General features: G+C 35.7%; 1 protein-coding gene across 6 annotated transcripts in view; it reads right to left on the bottom strand.

Annotated features, from left to right (window-relative positions):
* Window positions 1–21,760, bottom strand: part of LOC120627257 (Down syndrome cell adhesion molecule-like protein Dscam2) — a 78,605-nt gene that overhangs the window by 45,754 nt on the left and 11,091 nt on the right. For all 6 annotated transcript variants that reach the window (XM_039895170.1, XM_039895171.1, XM_039895167.1 and 3 more), the window contains exons 3-4: window positions 9,068–9,252; window positions 6,420–6,558 (exon numbers count right to left, since the gene is read on the bottom strand). In XM_039895170.1, the coding sequence (XP_039751104.1) occupies window positions 6,420–6,558; window positions 9,068–9,252 (324 nt within the window). The remainder of the gene's footprint in view (window positions 1–6,419; window positions 6,559–9,067; window positions 9,253–21,760) is intronic.

Below are 21,760 nucleotides of genomic sequence, written 5' to 3'. Positions count from 1 at the left end.
GAAAGGGTAGACTATAACATCTGTACCGTTACCTAAGTTATAATCAGAATCTAAATTTATATCTAATTCCTCCTCATCTCCTTCAGAAATAATCCAGGATGTGACCGAGACATATTCTGTGACGAAGCTTGGAATATGGCATTTCAGAATAGCTGAATTACCGCGTAAAACATTTTCTTCCCACAGGTTAACAGTGTAAGATTGAGAAACAACTGCAATTTAATGAATACGACGTTCGATTAATGTGAAACCTATATAGGAGTAGGATTGGAAAACAGAAACCTATTACTTTATTAATATACCCAAGTTAACGTATCCAGTGCCATTAATATATTTTTCTTCATTATCTCCATCAAATATCATCCAAGACGATACCATTACATATTCAGATACGAAACTTGGAATATGACATTTCACAATTGCTGAATTTCCACGCAGGACATTTTCTTCCATTAAATTTACGGTATATGCTTGTGAAACGACTGAAATATTTATTTCAATTTAACATGTAACTGAAAATTGTCATACAAGGGAAGGAAAATGGGAATATTAATAAGCAACCCTATAATGCAAATACCCAAATTATCAGATTCTGTTTTGATTTCCAGCTCGTCAGCATCGGATTCCGAAATAATCCAAGACGATACGCTTACATATTCAGTAACGAAGGTTGAAATATGACATTTTAGGATTACTGCATTGCCGCGTAATACGCTTTCTTCCAAGATATTGACAGTATAAGCTTGAGTTACGACTGCAATTTAAATTGTAACATTATTGAATAATTAGTCAACGAAGGATATCTAGGAGAGGGTATTGGATCCTATAGGCTATTTAAATTATAAAATACCAGCGCTATTTGTAGTATCGTTTAATAAGATTTCTGTCTTATCATCCCCATCTTCGATAATCCAAGAAGCAACAGATACATACTCTGTCACAAAACTCGGAATGAGGCATTTAAAAATTGCAGCATTTCCTCGCAAAACATTCTCTTCGACTAAATTTACCGTGTAAGATTGAGATACAACTGAAATATTGAAAAACAAGAGAGTGACCTTTATATCTATAAATTTAGTAACACTTGAAACGTTTCAGATGAAGATAGGGGATGGGATGTAAGGCAATCTTCGTATTGATAGTTACAGTAAATATACCGTAATTTTCATTGGTTAGATATTCTCCATTTTCGCTATCATGCCAGGACACAACCTGGACGTGGTCAGAAACAAATGAAGGGATGTGACATTTGAATACAGCAGCATTACCTCGTATGACGTATATATCGTAAACCTGTGATTCGTAGAACTGGTTTACGGCTGAAATAATTATAGTAAATTGTTTTAGGTATGATCCTGAGGATTTTTGAGGGGAGCGGATAGGAGCAATTGAGGTCGCGCGGGCGATCTCGATTACCGTAATTGCCCTCGGAGCCATTTAATGAAAACGCAGAGAGGGACTCTTCGTCCGTCACCCATTCCACTACTTGTACATAATCTGCTACAAACGATGGTATCGAACATTTAACTATAGCTGAATTTCCCCGTAGAACATCTTCATCAGTAACGCGAGGTTCATAATTTTGATGCACAACTGTAGATATAAAAATAGTTTTCAATAGAAGTTTTGGGGTTATCATTTAAGGTAGGAAACAGGAATATATCTGATATACTAATAGTTTACTACCAGGATCTATAATCGAGTTGTCATCAGCAGAAACAGTTTCATTATCCATTAACCATGCTACAACATTAACGAAGTCTGCTACAAAAGAAGGCACGATGCATTTCAAGATGGCTGTGTTTCCTCGTAAAACAAATTCGTCGTTGACTCTAGCCTCATACACTTGAAGTACCGCTGTTATAAAAATATAACAAAATTAGGGAACAGGAAATGGAAAATCTTTCACTTTCGAAGTTACCCTCAGCATTTCCAGGGTAATAGGTTCCTCCATCACTGTCTGTCCACATTTCAACAAATACAAAATCTGAGACGAAACTTGGTACTTCACATTTCATGATAGCAGCATTTCCACGAATGACATATTCATTGTCCGCTTCAGCTTCGTAAGGTTGTGACACCACTAATCAAGAAATTTCCAATAAGTTATGATTCTAGGAAAAGTTAAGGAGATTGGTCAGGATCGGCGTATTCGAACACAATATATACCCTCTGATGTGCTTGTATTATTTATGGTGAGTATTTGTCCATCATCCATAAGCCATGATTCCACATATACGAAGTCACTAACAAATGAAGGGATCTTGCAGTGAACAATAGCAGCGTTCCCTCTAATCACGTACTCATTTTCGGCTTCAGTCACGTAATACTGTGACACAACTAAAGAATACCAATTTCAAATTTGTGCGGACACTGTAGACTGGGAAGTGATAGGACAGACGATTAATATGAAGGAAGTCTTTGTGGTCATGTACATTCAATCAGGTTACCAAGGTTTTCAGAGTCAGCAATTTCTGCCCCCTCTTCATCGATCCACGCTTCTACTTTAACAAAATCGGCGACAAAGGATGGTATAGAACATTTTAAAACTGCAGCATTCCCACGTATAACATATTCAGTTAAAATTTCAGCTTCGTAAAATTGATTTACGACTGAAAAAATGTTACGATATTTATTGCTAGCGAATTTCGTAAGTGTAGTTAAACAAAAAGGAAATGATCTGAAGAATAAGGAAGTGAATTAATAGGATATGGATTATTGATAGTTGTAATCCTACCGATATCGTCGGTAAGCAAATATTCCCCGCCGTCAGAATCAACCCAAGCTTCTACTTTAACGAAATCCGAGACAAAAGAAGGAATGTTGCATTTTAAGACTGCTGTATTCCCCCGAATAACGTATTCTGACACTACTTCAGCTTCGTAATATTGTGTCACAACTGTAATAGGTACATAAAAATTATTCTGATATTTCATGGGTTTGGAATTATGGAATGGGACCTTGGTTCTTTTTATATTTGGTCTATTCATTTACCCTCTCCCTCCTTGCTGCCGTTTATAGTAAATGAATTTCCAGCTTCGTCATGCCAAGAAACAACATTAACAAAATCCGCTACAAAAGACGGTATTGAGCATTTAATGATGGCAGCATTTCCGCGGATTACATATTCATTATTAACTTCAGATTCATATTGCTGTTGTACAACTGTAAAATATTTTTGGTTTTGTACTTTTGGAATTGGATTAAAAGGACTGAGGAACGTCGAATTTAAATGTGGATTTCGAGTTAACCATAATTGTCGCCAGGGAAAAAATCTTCGTTTTCGTTCGTGTGCCAGGACATGACTTCTATAAAATCCGCAACAAAGGATGGGACCTGACACTTCAGTATGATGCTATTACCCATAATTACATACTCCTTGTTAACATCAGTGTCGTAATTCTGCGCAACCACTAATACAGTAAATAAGAAATAATCTTTATTAACGTAACATAATCATTAGCTGAAACAAAACATTACAGCCTATGCATAGTTTAAAAAAAAAAACTATTTTATTTTACGAGTATTATAGTACAGTAAACTGTCAGTTTTTCTGTATAAAATATCTTAGATTTTCGTTATCGTCTGAAATTTTTGTCCTTCATACTTTATCTTTCTTTTTCAGGGGTAAAAAAATTATAAACACGACTAAAACTAATGGCATACTTAAATTAGGCATTGGTATTGTGAAAACATACATCATAAAGAGCGATTATGCAATAGAATAAATCAATTTGCACTTTACCGAACAAGCGGAATTTGAACCCGCATCTCTCTCTAGCTATCGCGGCCTAAAAGCTTTGTCAAAGCCATGGTTCCCTCGAGGTTGAAAGGCCTATCTCGCTTTTGTGTATAGGTCTACATTTAAAAAAAAATACTAATTGAAAATGATTAATATTACATACAACATAACCTTCACATTGTGTAAACAAGCACCAGTAAATCATACTTAACTAAAAAACCGTCCCATATTTCACGCGCTCTATAAAATCTAACGTTTAAGGACGTTATGGTCTACAAACTATAAATAAGACATGTTATGTTATAATGACCGCCCAAATTGATGTACTTTATAGTTCCCGGCTGATTATTTAATTGACCCTATTGAGCTCTCACTAATAAACGACTAGGGCCCTGGCAGTCATTACAACGGTGACACACAGTCGTCGGTGAACCCTTGTGAAATTTAAACTTGGCTTCGACACACTGTCATGTATAGGAGATAATATTTGGAAAATAATTAAAATTACCTTTTGCAAAGCCTTAATGTAAGTACTGCAATTAGATACGAGCATAAAATCTGTTATCGAATATGTTTAGAATGTGCCTACATAATAGTAGATAATATAATCGATGCAGTAGCAATTGTACTGGTATCAAATGACAAATGAGCCAGGGCCATAAGTCAACCGACCAAGTGGAGCATGTCAGCTGTATTAAATGTAGGTACTTAACTAGACGATGTGGTTAACTTATTTAGACCTTCAACAACCTTTTTTATTTTTGTAGGTACTCAAGCTCGCGCTTGACCACAACCTCACCTTATGGCAAGTGTAGATGTAGAAAGATGCTTTGTACTAGATATAGGGTTGCCAACGATAAAAAAGAACTAGAGTAGGTATATCTGATTGCAGAGAGGGCAAATACCAACGAACTTATAAGAAAATTACTAAATATTTTAATTATGTAGTATAGCGGAGCAAGCGGTAGTATGTAACAGTCTCAAACTAATTAGGGGTGGTTATCACTTAAAAATGTCGGTATATTAAATAGTTTCGATGTTTATTACTGTTTGAGTGTTGACCAATTTTTTTCAATAGTGATTTTGTGGGCCAATCCAAAGAAGAGGCAATAGCGGCCGAACGGCTGGTAACAATGACAAGCTGCAGTAAAACGCAACTGTAGACTGTTTTGTCTCTTTCTACTAACTTGAGCTTGCTTGGTCAATCTGTTTTAGTTGCCCCAAAATATAGCCACTATAAAAAGAAAAAGATAGCGGCGGGAATTCTTAATATTTACACTTCGACGGAAATTACACGTCAACAGCCGTTGCTTGGTCAACTATGGAGTCAACAATCCTAATTGTTATGCCTCTTGGGGCAAATTTTAGATAATTTTAAGAAAATTGTATGACTCAAAATTACATCTACATTTTCATATGACTATTAATACAAAACGTCCGCGTTTGGCTCGGCGATATAACATATTAGCCGTAAACAGTAACATACTGGACTGGAAATACTCTAATTTAAACAATGTATACAATTGTTTCTTAAGTTACTATTTATTATTATTTCTATTTATTACTATTTCTTAAGTAGGTACGATTGGCAACCCTAACTGCATCTTAGGCATTCTTTGCATAATCGCTCCACTTTAAATTCATAAGTGCAAACATATGTTTAGAGTTTGTGTTTACATACATAATATTATGTATTTACTACGAAAACAATACAGGTTTTTTGCTAGCACTTATGTTTAGTGTAAAATGTGCTGAAGACTATTTTAACTTAGGCATGTAAGTAAACGTATATTAAACGTATTTAAAATGGTTATATTATGTAAGTTAATTATACATTAACCGTAAAAGGCATATTTATTTTCGATTAGGCTAGCTTTGTGGTACAATGGTGCCGATTCTGTAGTAGGTATCTACGTAAACAAATCTATGAATTAAACTATATGCTATACCTATTAACATGCCTAAAGATAGTGCGTGTCTTTTACCACAAAGTAAAGAGTGAAGATGATAGCACTACTTTTAGACCTAAATTAGCTCCAATTAAAAATATTTTTTTTATATCTAGAGTTAAATAATATACGTGATTAATGTTTTACACTTACCTAAAAAAATACAATTTATTACTGCGTAATATAAATGAATTGAACAGTTTTGTCATAACTTTAAAAAGTTTTTGATCTATTGACCTCAAATTTAAAAGTAAAAACCAGATTTATAACTGTTTGCTACATATATAGTAGTACCTGGACGGGTTCACTCGGCTCTTTTTTTATACATATTTATTTAGATAAACTAAAGAATAAAAACCTTTTATAGATAGTGAACTTCATCCAATTCGTTAGAGCCGTTCACGATTTATACGTATTGCTTGTTTGAATATGCACGATCGTCATGATCATTATCAACCCAATGCCGGCCACTATGGGCCACGGGTCTACACAAAACGAGACGGGTTCAGACTTAGTCCACCACGCTAACCAAGTGCACGTTTTATACTTCACTTATGCGAATAAAACGCACTAAACTCCGTAAAGCAAGAGTTGCATGCCGGGGGTCGAACTCGGCAATATATAAGATACATATAAGTATTACATACAAATAAGTATTAATAAAAAGTTAAATCTGGTTTACTAGAATGGTTTAGAAATTTAAATTAATGATTGCTCCGCTTACTTACCAGCTCGTACGTTAACATCCTTAGAGTGAATGGTTCCGACTGGATTCCTTGCGAGACAGGCGTAAACCTGGGCATGGACCTCTTGCCGGTAATCTTCTGCCCGGAAGGGAGGGAATACCAGATTTCCATTAGGTAAGACCTGTTAAAAAAAAGAATGATAGATTTATTAATTGTAATAATTTTGAAACAAAAAAAATGCACACTGCCGTCTGTCTCATTAGGTATATGAGCTTTATGTTATAAAAAATACATGAAATAATATGATCTACATAATTGCTTATCCTTAATTTTAGGTTTGGTGATTATGTAAACAGGAAGTAGCATAGTATAGCATAGTAATTCAAATTGAAGCACGAATTCGCAATTTCGCAAAGCTTATCTGTAGAGTTAAAGATTAGTTGGCATAGAGAAATAAGATTATTTATAAAATCAGTAACGGTCCCTCGCGGCTTCGTTTGCATAAAACTTCTAAGTTCCCCAAAACTTTCGTCCACTATCCAACACAAATTACTCCGACACAAAGCGTCGCCTTGCCCGCCTGCCATAAGAGTGGGTCTATCTAATATAGCTAAAAAATATTTTAATATCCGAATGGTTGTTCCAGAGATTAGCTCATTCAAACAAAAAAACAAACTCTTTAGCTTCATTACGTAGGGAATATAACGTAGAGTAGCGTCCTTTGTGCTACTTAACTACTATCACCAACCCGTATGTCCAGCTTGGTGATTATAGACAAACCTCCCCAATTGGGTGAGGCCTTTAGTCCAGCAGTGGGATGTTAATATTAATTTATTTAAAGTAAATACTACTTTAAAAGCAAATTTAAAATGATAAAACTGTCGGTTAGTTTTGACTCTACAGCGGGTTCGGAAGGCAGATTCTCTTACCGAGGAGAAGCCTATAAAAAACTACTATAGCTATTGGTAGAGTTTCTTCAGAATTTCAGCCTGATCTTCAGGACACTTAAATAAATAGATACAAATAAATATACTATCATAATACACACATTCTACATCTAGCCCCAAAGTAAGTTTGTGTCATGTTTACAAAAATAGCTGATGAATATTTTTATGAATATAATACACATAAATAATTTTAATATACAGATAAACACCCAAACACTGAAAAACATGCATGTTTATCACACAAACATTTTCCAGTTGTGGGAATCGAACCCAGGGCCTTGGGCTCAGGAAGCATGATCGCTATCCACTGCGCGGCTGTAGGAACTTAACTTATGGTTCCGGGAAAACCTCCTGTATCAACATTTTAAAGACAGTTATGTTTTTTATAAAAAATATCGTGACTCGTAATTGATAGAAACATCTAATAGAGACAGCAATAGTCACGTCATATATTTGACGGTATATCTATTCTATTACTTTTGCTTTGTTCGATTCGTGCCGCACAACGCCAACGAACTCATGACTGAGAACTCCGGTCGCGTTAGAAATAATTAAGATAATAAAGCTAAATTTTTTTTTTGTCCACTACAACTTACAAGTTAGCCCTTGACTGCAATCTAACCTGCTGGTAAGTTATGATGCAGTCTAAGATGGTAGCGGGCTAACATGATGGGGGCTAGGATAGTCCTACTAGGTTTCTACGCGACCTCGCACCGGAACACTAAATCGCTTAGCGTTACGTCTTTGTCGGTAGGGTGGTAACTAGCCATGGCACGGCTCTGATCTTAAATTCTGAAATTATAAATTCCCAAATTGCCCCTACCCACTCCATTCATGCACAAAAGCACTGCATACCCTAACATTGATATATTACTTGTAAAGGAGGAGAATTTGTGCCGTTTTATGCAATTTTCCTAGTGTATGCATACCCTGGTAAGAAACCCAGAGCACGCCATTGCCCCTACCGGAAATCGAAACCGGGAACTCCTACTTAGATTCACAGCGCTCGCCGCTGCGCCGAGGTCGTTTGTTCTTTTGTTTGAACTCGCTAATTTATTTGAGAGATCTTCTTTAAACTATTTTGGATTTTCAATACTTATATTTACGTTTGATAGCACAGTTTTTAAGAGGCTCCGACCCTTAGCAACAGAGGGAACGTTTTATTAGCGCGGGCGGGCGATGCTATGCGGTGGGTCGTAGTGTCATCTCGACTAATCGGAAGTTATACGCATACAAGGGCGAACCTCTAGTAGTAATTTAATAAAATAAACTAAATCCTCTCATAGGTGCAACTTTTGCTCAGCTGTAGTTACCTAATTGGCGTTGGATGATGATGATATAGTTAGTAACACGCAGTATGTATATAGTAATATTAAATGACATTGTGAGATGGTGATAACAAAAAAAAACACCCGGCTAATTTTGTTAAGGGCTTCTTCTTAGACCATGACGCGTTTTTTTATTACACAGAAGAGTTGCCTACTCGTAGCAACAGACAGGCGGACAGTGTTACTATGAATGTATGTTTGGGCATATACCAAACGAAATAGCAGGACTGACAGTGGCGTGCACAGGGTCTTCGACCACGGTATACATAAAGCAGGTACATGGCATAAAATGGAAAAATTCCCCTCCAATACGAGTTATATAAAATAATTTGGGTAGGCAGTGCTTTTATGCGTGTAAGAAGTGCACGCCACTGTAAGGACAATGGCCTTTGTTAATAATTTAAGTATAGATTACCTGTCGTAATCCAGGGACATCTCCAACAGCGGTTCCATCAGCTCGTACCCAAATTACATCGGGGGCGGGGGATCCTCGGGCAGCGCATTCAACTACAGCTCCGGTCGTGTTACTGAAATCCACTCGGTTTGGGGGTTCTTTCATGAATATCGGTCCAATCGTCTCGTCCTCACATCGCACTGCTCCTGTAAGAAAAAAAACAGTTTTTTAGAATAGAATTAGGGTTGTCACCTTTTGTTTCGGCAAACAAAATAAAGTAGGTTCAAGGTAAGAGCTCGCTTGAATCAATTTCTGTCAGACATGAATTTTGTCAAGTTTAAGACTTTTGTTTTAATTACCGATAGTCTAGCTGTCGGAAATAAAATAAAACTCTCGCCAAAGGTTGTGTGGAAAAAATCGCTTTAATGATAAGACAGCCTCTGCAGGCTCCAATATCTGGAATAAGCTTTTTATGTGTATGTATTTCATTGTTTTATAAAATTTGTACAAACACTTTACAAACAATTACGCGCAGATACAGTTTTAGGAATTATTTAATCAACCTAAGGTGGCATTAGTTGGTAAGCTGTAGTAGGTACAGCATTGGACTCGATATTTTGTTAATACTAGTAGGCATCTATTTTATTTTTATTTTAAAAACATCTTATTCTCAAATATTTATGGATTATTTGATAAATAATTCAATAAAAAACGCGCGGAAAAAAGTTATGGAGTAAAAATGGATAAGTGAACAGTATCATATTATATCGATGTGATCCTTTTTGTAACACGTAAATATAGCCTCTCTATAAAACCTTCAAAAGTAAAAATAGGCACAAGAAGATATGCCCAGACGAAACGTGCAATACTTCACTATAGTACGTGTAACAACCCTGCAATATGGTTCGTATGGTAGTATTTTTTGCTCGATCTCAATAGTTTCATATTGCATCTTGGTAAGGAACCCGGTTTTTTTTGTCTCTCAGCAGCTAATATTGGTGTCAGAACTGCTCTCTTTTAAGCAAAGATTTGTCGCATCAAAGCTAGGCGAGTGCTTAAAGTGCTGGAGAGCTTGACGAGCGCACTTTCGCACTCGTTACAAGGCTCGACCTAGTTTTGTCCTAGAATGATACTGAAACGACCTCGGTGTATCGACCTCATGTTGTGTATGACGCTGCTTTTTAATTGCTTTTTGTCACGCGGCACGCAGTTTATATCCTATTTTGACAAATTGTCATAGTAACTTTTAACATTATTATGTGCAACTGTTATAATTTATTTGTGACAAGCGGTTTCCCGAGACTTCGTGAACTTTCAAATTGTATATAAATGTCTCACCCCTGGGGGTTCGAATAAAAAAGCTTTTAGAGGTAGTGAATAAACCCCCTGTAGTATATTAAATTAATATGATGCTTTAAAAACTTTTATACCATTTTCTAAATAGCGTTCCCCTATTGGAATAATAAATAATAAACATGGCATAAAGCCTAAATAGTGATGCAGTATTTCTTGACTCTCCACGCTCTGATATGTAAGATCAGTTGAAGTGTGAGAAAACTATTCCGACGTTATGCCAAGAATATTAATAAGAGGACCTATGAGGTTAACGGTGGAAACTAGGGAATACAAGTTTATATTATGTGAAAATGTTATGCCTATCAGAGTTTTTACCCAGACGAAAGTGACGAGCAACCGCTAGTCTGCAATAATTAAATCGATGGCCTTGGATACACGGATATGACGCCGCAACAAGTGGTATTTACATATTCACCATTAATAATCCTAATATAAATCATATATACGGACATAAATGATAACCGGAAGAGCGTCGATAATTTTGATATGAGGTGCTGGAGACGAATGCTCGACATCACGTGTAGGGTTAGAATAGATAGTAGATAGTAATAAGGGCTAGATCAATCTGACTTAGGACGGTCACTGATTCGTTTGATGCCAGATCGGCCGGGTAGTGACCGCCTTTCACTCTTTAGAATTTAATAATATAAAAAACCTCTGCTCTATTAAAATGTGCGATATTTAAAGTTAATCATAGGCAAATTGTATGCATCTTACGTTGGAGAAAGTATCTTTAGAAAGCAAGACACATACATACATACAATGATTTTTTATTTGTATATTAAACAAGGAGTGAAAAATACTACTGTCAGAAATGTTTACATATAAAAACAAAATGTTTGAGTTACATTGTATTTTAAGGTTCACCAGTTAACGAAAATTACGTTTCAGTGTTTTTAATTGAACAATTAAACGTTTACTGTTATATTTCATTTTAACAATTAAAATTAAAAAAACCCCTGATTTTCAATATCGTTTACATTATTGTACTAGCCAAGCCATTTATTTCATAGAGGTAATTGCAAAAAATCATTCATTCATTCATTCACATAATTCGCCGTTTTACGGTGGCGGCTATCTTGGATTTGAAATTTATAATAGTTTATAGTATTTTACTAATTTAAATGAAAGGACATCTTGAGGGAGTTGTGGAAAAATATGTAAGCCGCCCTTTTGTGCGGCGACCATCTTGGACCGACATAGCAAAGAACCGGGAGTGTTCTTCGCTATGTCGTTTGTGTACTAGTGTACTAGTTCACCTTTCTAACAAAAAAAACAAAATGAAAATCGGTTTATCCATTCGGAAAATACGATGCCACAGACAGACACACACACACCCACTGCGTGTGTCTTACATATGGACACGACGCACTTATAACTTATAACACCCCAACGGGTCGGGGGTTAAAAAAACATAAGAAGGACAAGATATTTTAATTTCTATTAATATATCTTCTAGAAGGCTAGTTGAAAATCTAATATACCGACCGATGAGGTAAAACAGCATTAAAGTTAATAAAAAACTTTTGTCCCAAACTTTGCCACTGCCTGGGATCCAATATTATGATCCCGATTGGAACCAACTTATAAGACAACAGTTCTCACCACTGCGCCATAGAGTTCGTCAAAAACAAGCACCTCATACAAAATTCAAGTAGTAATATTATTGATTCGAGATTTGGGTTTTGGAACCCAGTAAATACGTTTCGAGAGAAAAAAAACGTGCAAAGCATCGTGCGACAGATGTTGTGGCGGGCATTCGTGATTGGTCGACGACCGCGCGGCGGGGCGCGACAGCGTCTGTCCGTCGACAGATGCACGTGCGGAGGAATCTTTTCTTTTAGGCCAATGCATAGAAATGATTGAGTGTGCCTTTATTTTCTTTTTTTTTGTTAAGAAATCCTTTTTTAACGTCACGTGTGCAAAGGTAGAATAAACTTCCACCTTATTATTTTTTGTCAGAATATTAGTTCAGTGCTAGTTGTTCTAGTGCTAGTCCTTCCTAGTCCCATCATCCTTATCCTTTAATTGGGTTAAAGTGTTTTATTTTAAGTGCTTAAATTAAATACTTTATCATTAACCCCAGCCTAATGGAGTCCCACAGCTGGGCTCCCATGATCCCAAGATCCCATGATGCTCCAATGCGTGCAAACTGCCTTTAACGTATAATACATCCAGGATCGACGAAAAAGCAAGTCTCTTTTGTTGGATCAATTTCCTAACTCCGGGATGGTATTTAGGATTCTTGACCAATCCTAAAATCTTTGACCCGATCAGGGAATCGAATGCATGACCTCGTTATTCGTAATAAAATATACTACTATCAAGAAAAACGAGACGGTTGCTATTTATCATTATTATCTTTAAAGAATTTTAATTATCCCACTAGCCTGAACTGAGTGTTTGCAATGTCGTAATAAATGTTAATGGCATGTGGGCGCTATAACTGGTATAAAAGTACGACACCTGCTCTACGATCTACCATCTGACTGCATCTTGCCTTATTTAAGACAAACGCGGCAGGTTGAAAATGTTTAACAAATCTTTTGAAACGATATATATACAAATTGTAATACCTGTGTGAGAATTTAAAAAAAATAAAAAGGGAGGCCACTGACCACGCTGGACCAAGAGGAGTCGGTGGGTTTAAACGATTATTACCATAAAACTATGTCACATTTAGTAACCGGGTCTATCGGCTAACATGCTCTCCAAGGAACGGATGTGAACTACCTTAATTTCTAACTCTCCGCTAATACTGAGAATTTCTTTTTAGAAAACCATAACCAAAAATTTCTGGTTCGATTCGGGATTGAAAACAGAATCTTTTGATCCATAGGCATAACCACTAGGCAAACGAGGGAGTTTCAATCTAAAGTTTTAATTACATAATTAGCGCTGTGAAACGTTTTCATTGTTCTTATTGTTTTCTGTTTTGAATTGTGGCGCGCATTCAAAGCCATCAATTATGCAATCAACAGGTCCAAATTCGGCGACTACAACGTAGGTGGAATTTTACTATTTAGCGTCTACAATGAAAAAAGTGCCATTTTCGAATGTTGTTTTGTTTTGTAATAACTGACGGATCAATAAGGTGCCTCACCTATGAACAGAGAAACATTTCGCGGGGCATGCAAGGAACACGTCCTCGAACAAGTGCCATCAACCTGATACGTGGGTTTTAAATCTTATGTGTCTGTAACTCCGGCAACCACGCCCGGAACATAGCAATGTTGCTAGGCTCAACAATGCTGCTTAGCGGCAGCTATAGGTACTGTTTAGCGGCAGCCAGGATGCTTGCAGAAATACTTACCCGGACGAGCTCTGTCACAAAAAGCTCTGAGTACTACTTGAACCGTTGGGCTATTTCGTTTTATATTATTCAAGTTGACGTAGACTGTGGATACAAGGGATCGTCGTTTTTCTTGTAACTGAACTGGCATCATCGTGACCAAAATTATGTCCATGAAGTCAGTGTTACCGGATGATAAGCAACACAGGTTATTAGATGTTTACATTTTACTACTTTATTTCTCTTTATAAAAAAAGTCCCAAAAGTTTATAAGTATTTTATATCCGTCAGGAATTCAGGATGCAAGCTCTGTCTATGCATTAATGTTGTTTCATCATATCAATCCATTACCATCCCAGTACAGGGCACGGGTCTCCTTCCACAATGAGAAGGGGTTAGGCCGTAGCGTTTAACCGCTAAGCCGTACAAAGGTAACGAAATTTATCTTTAAAAGTCCACGGTCGCCTAATGCTTTTCCAGGATAAAAAGTATTCCTATGTCTGTCCCCAGCTATCTCCGTGCCAAATTTTGTCACAATCTTTCGCAATCATGTATTATTATATTGATAGGGTAAATCCCGCGCATGGACAGTTTGGATCGTTTCAATAACAATAAATATTCCTTTATTACTTATTTTTGTTACTATTTATCAAACAGTTAAATATGAAATAGAAAATAAATAATAAGAATGTAGGTAGGTAAACAAATTCTTGAAAGACATGATCATTAGTTTGCAGTAAAAGCGTCTTTAATTAGCGCTATTAAAAAGTGCGTTGCTGTGTTTACAGTTTACACGTATTTATTCACCAGACACCTGCGACTTGCTAGTCTTTTAATGCACCTAAGTAAAAATGTATTCTTAATAGGCTTTAAATTTTGTTTTATATGACTTCAAATGCTTTTTCAAGCACATTTAGTACGCTTGGAAAAATGTGCAAGTATGTAGATATCTACCGTGCTAACGAATTAATGACAATTTGCAAAAAAATAGTTTCAGACTTGCCCTGTATGTCGTTTAAGAGCTCTGCCTCGTTTTATTCTATCTCATTCGGTGGCATGCACTTCATACATGCACAAAGGCTCTGCTTCCCCTAAAATTATTGGATAACTTATAAATGCGAAGGATTTTCCCTGGTCCCTGGTCAAAAACCGTGTGCACGCCAATGATCTCATTCCATTTCCGGTTTCCGAAAAAAGCGAATAAGATCTTTTTGTAGATCCAGGGCATGACTGAAACTCGGTTTAAGCAAAATGCCAGAAAATAGCTGGATTCACTAGCATGAAAGATATGTAGCCGTAAGTACAGTATTCACATAATTGAGCATCTTTACGTTAAGTCGGTTAAAAAGCAACGGCACCAACTATGTAAATTCTTTAGTAACGGTACACTGCAAGTTGGAACAAAGTGCAGGCGAACGAAGCTCGTAAAATGTTATGAATTCCTTAGGAAACAGCGTGTCTAACGTAAGAGACGTCACGTCTATCTGTCCGTCATGCATTAAATTTAATACGAGGGTATGCATACCTACTACCGCCCCCACAATATTTATTGAATGCCTCTATGAAAAAATGCTGTAATCAACTTTGGTGTCACAACAACAAATGGTTTTGTAATAAAAACAAGAACCTAAAGAAATTAAAAGGTTACACATAACTGCTATCCATCTGTGATATTCATGATGATAAACCTATCACCGGTCCACTACAGGGCTTAGATCTCCTCCTTGAATGAGAAGGATGTAGGCCTTAACATTCGTCACGGTGTTTTTTTTTTCAATATTAAAAAAAATTCATACTTAGTAAAGTTAGAGGTGCGTGCCGGGGTTCGAACTCGACCCCCCCCAAAGATAAGCCTGTCCTTACCACTAGGTTTGTCACCTTTGCCAATAACTGGGCTTAGTGCCAAGAAGCTTAATATCACGTATATAACTTAATTGACATTCCGTAGGCGTGTCTTAAAGACTTTTAAAAAGTCTACAATGAAGAACCCGGCAAGAGACTCAGCAGTTAATATTTTAAAATGTACCTTAATATTTTTATGGTTTTAATTCAATTTTGTGTGCCGATGAAAGTGGAGCCGTTTGCTTTAATGCATATTTTTTCATTATTATTTGTAAGTACTAAATTACTGATATTTTTTTATTATTTTTTACTTGCTGCAGATGGTTTTTGTTATATGAGTATAATACGTGCGGCAAATAAATAAACAGTGACATCGACAGCTTTCATCCTGGATTATGAATCCCAAAGCGGATATCTATGCGTACTACCTCTAAGTACATATTGAAATCTATTTTTCTTATGTTTGAGTCCACAAAACTCAACGAGTAGTGGATAGATTGACTTAAAATAACACACCGTTGGAATATGCAAGTATATAGGAGTGTTTATAACCTACTTTCTTATAATTAACGAGAATTAATATTATCAGACTGGCCCATAGTAAAACGAGTAGATAATAATACAGAGAATACATCTCCATACTTTAATAATAAGAATTATCATTAATTGCAGGACTATATAGTATTATACAGTATAACATGGTTAGCATCTGTTCCTAAGAGTAATTTTGGTTAGCACTCGAGAGTCGAGTTAGCACATGCCTTTGCATAAAGGCAACTCAATTTTAAGGATATGGAACATTACATTTTGCGGTTATTGACCTCACTAGATTCCCAACTGAACCACAAAATATGTTATCTTGACTATCACTATCTAAGTTACTCAACTATGCCAACATCTTGTTATATCACACAGATGCCTTATGTTTCGAAGGTAGGTACGTAGGAAGATACTCTTACACAATATAATATATATATATATATATATATAAATATAAAAAAAAAAAAACAGATTTTAATGTAATGTTTATGGGACTATTCCGAGAGCTTCTTGCTTCCGATTACAAAAATAATAACACCAACCGGCAGAATGAGTTTAAATAATAGCTACCTTGATAGGTACACAAAAAGTAAAATATACTCAAGTTGAAGAAGAATTAAAAAGAAGATTGAATTTAGTAATGCTATTAATTTTTTTCATAGCTGTCGCGTTCTTCATCCGCGCTTATTATGGTGTTTCCAAATCCCGTGGGAACCGTTTGTTTTCCTGGGATAAAAAGTTTATGTTACTCTCCTTTCCTTCAACTAACTCTATGGCAAAATCAAGTTTATTGGTGGCTTACTTATGGCGTAAAGGAAGAACAAACTACAAAATTTGTCTGGTGGGAGGCTTTGGCTAGTTACCACCATTGCAGTCAAGGGCTAACTTGTAGATGAATAAAAAATAAAAAAAACAAACATACTTTTGCATTTTTAATATAAGTAAGTATAGTAGGAAAATGTCAACACTAGATACTGAATTATATCTGTTATCTGAAGATCTCGGACTGTACTCATTAATAATTTTGATTTTCGACCCTAAGTTGGTAAGATTAGAAAGATCTTTGAAAAACGCATTCGGGACACATTAAGATTTATTAAATACAAGCCAATCATATTAAACAGCTTTTTTTTAGAGCCTTACTGAAGCCTAATAAACTACAATTCAATTTAGATTAATGGATAGTAGGTATAAGTAAGTGGGTGGTATAGTTTATTGAAACTAGATACGCTGCGGTTCGGTTAGTATTTGGTGACGCTACGGATTCTGTTGTCAGCTTGTTTACATAGATGTTGCGTAACAAATGGTAGCTTACGAATAGAATAATGGCTGAATACGGTCGGTAGGCGGCGCGGTTATTAGATGATGTTAAATTGGAATATTACTGTAAGGGAACGTACCTACTCATACCCGTTCTAAGGTCGGGAGGGGGATCTTCAAAATTCATCGCTTGGTCATAGATGCTGGTAGGAGGTCTTTGATTTTCGACAAGTAGTCAATAAAATTTATTCAAATATATTAGAAAATAACGGTAGAACAAGATAATAACGACGCTTGCAATAGACGTTTATTACACTTCCAAATTTGAAACACAAATGATCGCCTTACATTCGAGCTCCGCCTTTTTATATCGTTGAATGAGTAAGATTATTGACAGCTGTCAATAATCTTACTATTTCATTACAAAACATCAAAGTATGTTGTTATTGTGTAAATAATATTTATAAATCATATTATTAAGTTTATCAATTAAATATCACTTTTACAGAGCCATTAAAATTTATCTATAATATTTAAAAATAGAACACGTATTTGAAACAATATCCTGTATTGAAATTCAAGTATAAACAATATTATTATAATTTAGGGAATAATTAAGTTATTTATTATAAATAATTTACACAGTTTCTTATAAATATTCGTAAAAAAAATCCTGTATTTTTTTTTATTCTAAAGATAGTTAAACTTTAAAATGATGTTGGAAAAGAGCAATCTGCTGAGTTTCTTGCCCTCTCTTCTCAGTGGAATCTGCCTTCCAAACCGGTGGTAGAGTCACTACAAAAAGACTGACTTGACGTTTCAAATAAACTAAGCCTACTTGAAATAAATGAATTTTGAATTTCAATTTATTACAGTTTGTTGATTTCAATGATAAATGATTATCAATGAATGACGTAACTAAAAAGACATTTAAAGAAATAAACTGAAACACCATTTTTTCAGTACTAGAAGTAAATAAAAAATTGAATAACATATAAAATTTCAAAGCTCTAACTCTCGAGACCGAGTACAAGCCCTTTAATTTGACACTCATGTTGAGGGAGTTGTGAAAAAATATGTAAACCGCCATCGGCCATCTTGGTCCGATTTTTATCAAACATAGCTAAGAACACTCGAGTCTCGACAGACACACAAACACACACGCAGACCTGTGAAACTTATATACCACAACGTTTATGTCGGGGTTAAAAAATGTGCCACATAGTACGGTTACGTCTCTTAACTAGACACATTGTAATTTCTAAGCATCTACGTACTCAATACTGATTTATATTTATTATACCTACTTACAGAAATATGTAGCGTACCTAAGTGCGTCCTATTAGTCACTACACATTTATTAGAATGAGCATTTGCAACGTTTTCATGCGAAACGTAATAGCATTTCCGTTGTTGGTTAACATTATCTTTACTTTCGTTACACTCTTAACTTTGTTTAAGTAGAATTATAAAAAAATAAATAAAAAAAATAGTTTATTTCGGTAAGAAAAAAAGTGGTATCAATATATCTGTGTCAGAAGACTCTGCTCTTCCATTATAATTAAAATTTAATTTATAATTAAAACTTAACAAAATACATCAAAATGAAGGTAGGTACAAACAAAACAAGAGATAAAATGAAGAAATTAAAAGAAATTAAAAGACATTTTTGGCAGACCGTAGTATGTGACCAATAGATACATAGATAGATAAATTCGATATTGCACACAATTAAGGGATAAAGATAATATACATTGAAAACAGATAATAGGGTTTTCAAAAATACTTAGCCGAATTTTAGGAATAAAGTGATGTAATGAAACAAAGCTAAACCTTAACGAAACATAATGCAATTAGTTAACTTATCAATTGTACCTTAAATATAAACAGACACAGTCAGTGTTACACAATTTCGTTTCTATATGAATAAATGCCGGACCGAGCTAATGGCCCACCTGATGGTAAGTGAAACACGTCGTAAGGTCTAAGCCGTAAGTGCTTGTAATTGATGAAAGTAAGGAAACTGATGAAAAATCTTAATATTTTGGGAATAACCAAACTGAAGCATTTTAAATTCAAATACTGAGACAAGCTTTAAAGGTATTGTACCTTTTGAGTAAATATTAGTATAGGTAGTTCAATTCGCGACCTTCTGTAAAGGTACTACGAAAGTTCAATGTTCCGACGTGTTTATGGCGAGACTGTAGTGAAGTGTGTTCGCAGGCCGGGCCCACGCAAAATGTAATAAATTCGTCCGCGTTTTATCGCTTTTTAAAAATCCCGCGGGAACTGATTTTATTATTTTAGTTAGTTTGTCGGTATAGGATACCTGCAAAGATTTATGCAAAATTTCGTCAATATCAGTTTAGCTCCTAAGCCAAACATTAGAAAAATTAATAAATTCAAATATAAATCATGTACGCCTATCACAGACACTTATGAAGCGTTCATACATATAATATGTTTATATAATTGTAAGAGGATGGTGATAACTTCTTTCGCCAACTGAAACCTAATGCTTCTTAGGTCTTAGAAGAGCCCACAACAAACTTAGTTGGATTTTTTTTTTGTTATCATGGTGATAACAAAAAAAAAACCGCAAATTTGTGCTCCTTGCATGCCGTGTTAAGCGTTGCTCTGTTTAAGCGAAGGTTTTCCACTTACCATCATGTGGGCCATCTGCTTGTTCCAGCAATTACTACTATAAAAAAACAACCGACAATAGTAACTAACAAAAAAATTTGAAATAAACTGATTGAGATGATCGTAAAAAATGTGATTCGGTCTTCTTACGACGGACTATATAGCTGGTATATGATGATGATAACTTTAGCAGGCGTCTGATAATAAAAAAGAACAACGGCTTCGTATGGAAGCTCATATTTTAAAGTTCAACATCTACGAGTATCTTTAAATGGCATAGTTTAGCTTCGGAAAATGGTTACGATGTATTTTTTGAGACAAATTTTATTTTGCACTAACGGTTTCCTCACTGGCTCGTTGGTGTAATGGTTGACGTGCTCAGCTGCGGATGGCAAGGTCCTAGATTCGAGTCTAGGGTCGGGCTCAAAATCGTTAGGTATTGCGTATTTATTTTAAAGAATTTTCAGTGCCAGCTCTTAAGTTATTAACGGTGTCAATCCTTCGGACCTGGTTTTTTTTACTATCTTTTAATGTCAGTCGTTAAAGCCCACCATTCACCAACCAGCATTGGAGAATCGTGGTGGGTCGATGCTCTAAAATCTTATGTCCTATGAGAGAGAAGGCCTGCGTTCAGCAGTGGAACGTTAATAGTCTGCGGCTGATGGATAATTTTATAACGAACTATCATGTATAGAATAACAACAATGTAGTTATAGCCGTCAATTCACAATAATGTAAGGTGATATGTCTTTTTCTGCTTTTCCTACTGGGCTTGTCTCCGTACTTAAATGGCCGGACGTTCCTTTGTACGTAATGCCATTAGATCGGCTCTCCGCTGTGTCTCCAGCCAGCCGAACTCGCTCCAGAAGCTTAGCAGTTCGCCCAGGTCACCAAGTAAAATAACCGTAATATATGAACACCTCATTAATGCCTGTGATAGGCCTCCATGAATGTGAATTTATATAAACGCCCTTAGAGTTCAGTATAATGATGGTTTCAGAATGCTGTTGGGCTTACCCCGTTATTGTAGTGCATCAGAAATGTTCGCGATGGCTCATACTGATGAATTTTTTGCCATCAGAAGAAATCGATTAGCATCCTTGATGAAAAGAACGCGGGTAAGCAGTAACGGCATTCTGAAAGCACTAATAGATCGATACGACTCTCCAATTTACAAGTTGTATATTAAACTCCACGTAGGGATGCCTGGACGCAGAATTTTAATTTGTAACTTTTTTTTTTATATTGCTTATTAATATTTAATGTAAGTTTTTTATTTTTTTATTTAGTTTAGTTTTTAATTATTCTATTCATGTTATAGTGTAGTGCGTAGTGATGTCATAGATACCAAATAAATAAATTAATAAATTAATAAATCCAATAAGATATTTCTGCGAAACTGTGATAGCCCAGTAGGTAAGACTTCGACTTCACTTTCCGGGAGTTCGAATGCCAGCACGCAACTCGATCTTTTCCAAGTTATGTGCAATTAAAATATCACTTGCTTCTACGGTGACGGAAAATATCGTGAGGAAACCTGATTGCCTGAGAGTTCTCCATAATGTTCTCAAAGGTGTGTGGAGTCCACCAATCGCTCTCGATCAGCGTGGACGGTTGATCCTTCTTATTTTGGGAGGACACCCGTACCCTATAGCGGGCCGGTAATGGGTTGATATAAAGCTATTTCTTGAGTCCTTACGATAAATTTAAATAAAATAGGTAGGTATCGTTAAGATAAATTGAGAGCTATTCGTGAGATGGCAACAGATGGCCATTGCGAA

This window comes from Pararge aegeria, chromosome 11 (genome assembly GCF_905163445.1).
Source record: "Pararge aegeria chromosome 11, ilParAegt1.1, whole genome shotgun sequence".
In the NCBI taxonomy this organism is placed as follows: Eukaryota; Metazoa; Arthropoda; class Insecta; order Lepidoptera; family Nymphalidae; genus Pararge; species Pararge aegeria.
Note: the sequence above shows the minus strand (reverse complement) of the source record. Positions and strands in the feature narration are given on the sequence as shown.